Source organism: Pteropus alecto, unplaced genomic scaffold (genome assembly GCF_000325575.1).
Source record: "Pteropus alecto unplaced genomic scaffold, ASM32557v1 scaffold61, whole genome shotgun sequence".
Lineage (NCBI taxonomy): Eukaryota > Metazoa > Chordata > Mammalia > Chiroptera > Pteropodidae > Pteropus > Pteropus alecto.
Genome location: NW_006434835.1, coordinates 14885844 through 14887635, shown reverse-complemented (window position 1 = coordinate 14887635; position 1792 = coordinate 14885844). Strand labels below are relative to the sequence as shown.

The following is a 1792-nucleotide window of genomic DNA, read 5'->3' as shown; positions in this document are numbered from 1 at the left end:
TAACTACCATTTTCCTCTTTTTCTTGTGAATATGGGCATTTTTCTGATGGTATTGTGCTGCGTGGTCTCAGAGCTTTAGTATAAATTGCCTTGTCCCCCAAGTTCAGACTTCATACTTGAACTGGAGCAATGCTCTCAGTTGCCCCTTCGGCTTGAGATGCTGATGGGCCGGCTCACTGGCTGCCACCGCCACCTAATGGCTGCTCTGAAAACACTCAGGCAGTGCCTGGCCGCCATTCAGAAGGGAGCCCTGAGCTGGCTCAGGTTTTGGGGAAAGGAGTGGGGGTGGGGCAGAGAGAAGGAAGTGACTCTCTGAGGTAGACAATGAGAGCCAGAGATAACTTTCACTTCCAAAGCAGTCTCTGTAAAAAAGATTTGGCCTATGCCTCCACAAATGAGAGATTTCTTTTAGGCAAACTTATTTTAAAATGCAAATGTCCATTAGGGGAGACAAACAATTAGTTATCCTCACCTTAATTTGAATTACTTTTCTCATCTAATTAGGTTTCTTCTTAACAGCTGGTTAAGAAGTTCTTCTGAAATCCAAAATAATTATGGGTGGCTGGTGAGCTGATGACAGAACTCGGGGTCCCTTCGGGGGGTTGACCTGGGTGAGGGGGTCCATGACAGCATGAGAGCTAGAAGTAAGAGCTGGCCACAGGGGGCAAAAGGCAGCATTGGTGCTCCCCTCTTTACTGCATCCTGACCTCTTGACCTCAGCATCTGCCCAGAGGTACTTCCGACTTCTCCAAGAAAGTATCTTTGGTAGGTGTTCACAATGGGAGGTCATTCCCTTCTGTTCTGTGTATCCATCTTCTTCCCTTCTACACCTACAGCATCTTTAAGTCCCATTATTCCAGACTACATCTGATAACCTCAGAGAACAGAGGTCTGACATTTAATGCATTCCAAAATTACAGGGTTCTGGGAAATAGAGACCACCTGAGTAATTTGTGTACAGGACATCAAATCAGGTTGGCTGAGATTTAGGCTAAATTGGCCAGAGGTTTTATTTGCCTTTATGCAAATCTACTATTCATAGGAACCATAATTTCTGAGGAGTGACAAGATCTTGGTGGGGGAAGAGAGGAAAAGATCGTCTTGAGCAGGACTTTTGGAATCCTTGTCTTTCTCAAGTTACTCCTTCGATCTGAAGAGTTAGAACTATAGCTTCATGAATATGGTGAACTAGGAAAGCTCAATGCTGGCAACAGAACTTAGCCTTACTCTGCCGTGAACACCCGAGTTATTGCCTCTTTCTAGACCTCAGTTTCCCCATCTCTCAAATAAGAGGCTGGACCAAATGACCCCTAAAGTAGCTTCCAGCCGTAACCTCCTTTGGGGTCTGATTTTTAACAGGAGATAAAGGAGAAATTGCACACGTTTTGCCCAGATCCTACTCCCCCTCTCTCTACCACAGTCCGCACCACCACCCTGCACACCAACCTTCTTGAACTGCTTCTGTCCTCAAAAAGCCTTGCACTCCACAAGTGATTGCGTTGTTAATGTTGGCTCCCGGTCCTTCCTGGTGAGTGGCCAACATTGTCCTGCTCCTTGCAGGGGTCCCACCAATCTTGTTTGTCTCTGCAGAGCCTCAGCCTGCCTGGAAGATGCCGAGATCGTGCTGCAGCCGCTCGGGGGCCCTGCTGCTGGCTTTGCTGCTTCAGGCCTCCCTGGAGGTGCATGGCTGGTGCCTGGAGAGCAGCCAGTGTCAAGACCTCACCACGGAAAGTAACCTGCTGGTACGTGGGGCATGGCCATGATCTTGTTTTGGGCATCAGATGGAACTGGG

The 1792-nt window shown here is 48.0% G+C and overlaps 1 protein-coding gene across 1 annotated transcript in view; it reads left to right on the top strand.

The window, feature by feature from the left end:
* Positions 1 to 1610: 1610 nt before the first annotated feature.
* Positions 1611 to 1792, top strand: part of POMC (proopiomelanocortin) — a 3061-nt gene continuing 2879 nt past the window's right edge. The window contains exon 1 of the mRNA XM_006910427.2: positions 1611 to 1742. Within this exon, the coding sequence (XP_006910489.1) occupies positions 1611 to 1742 (132 nt within the window). The remainder of the gene's footprint in view (positions 1743 to 1792) is intronic.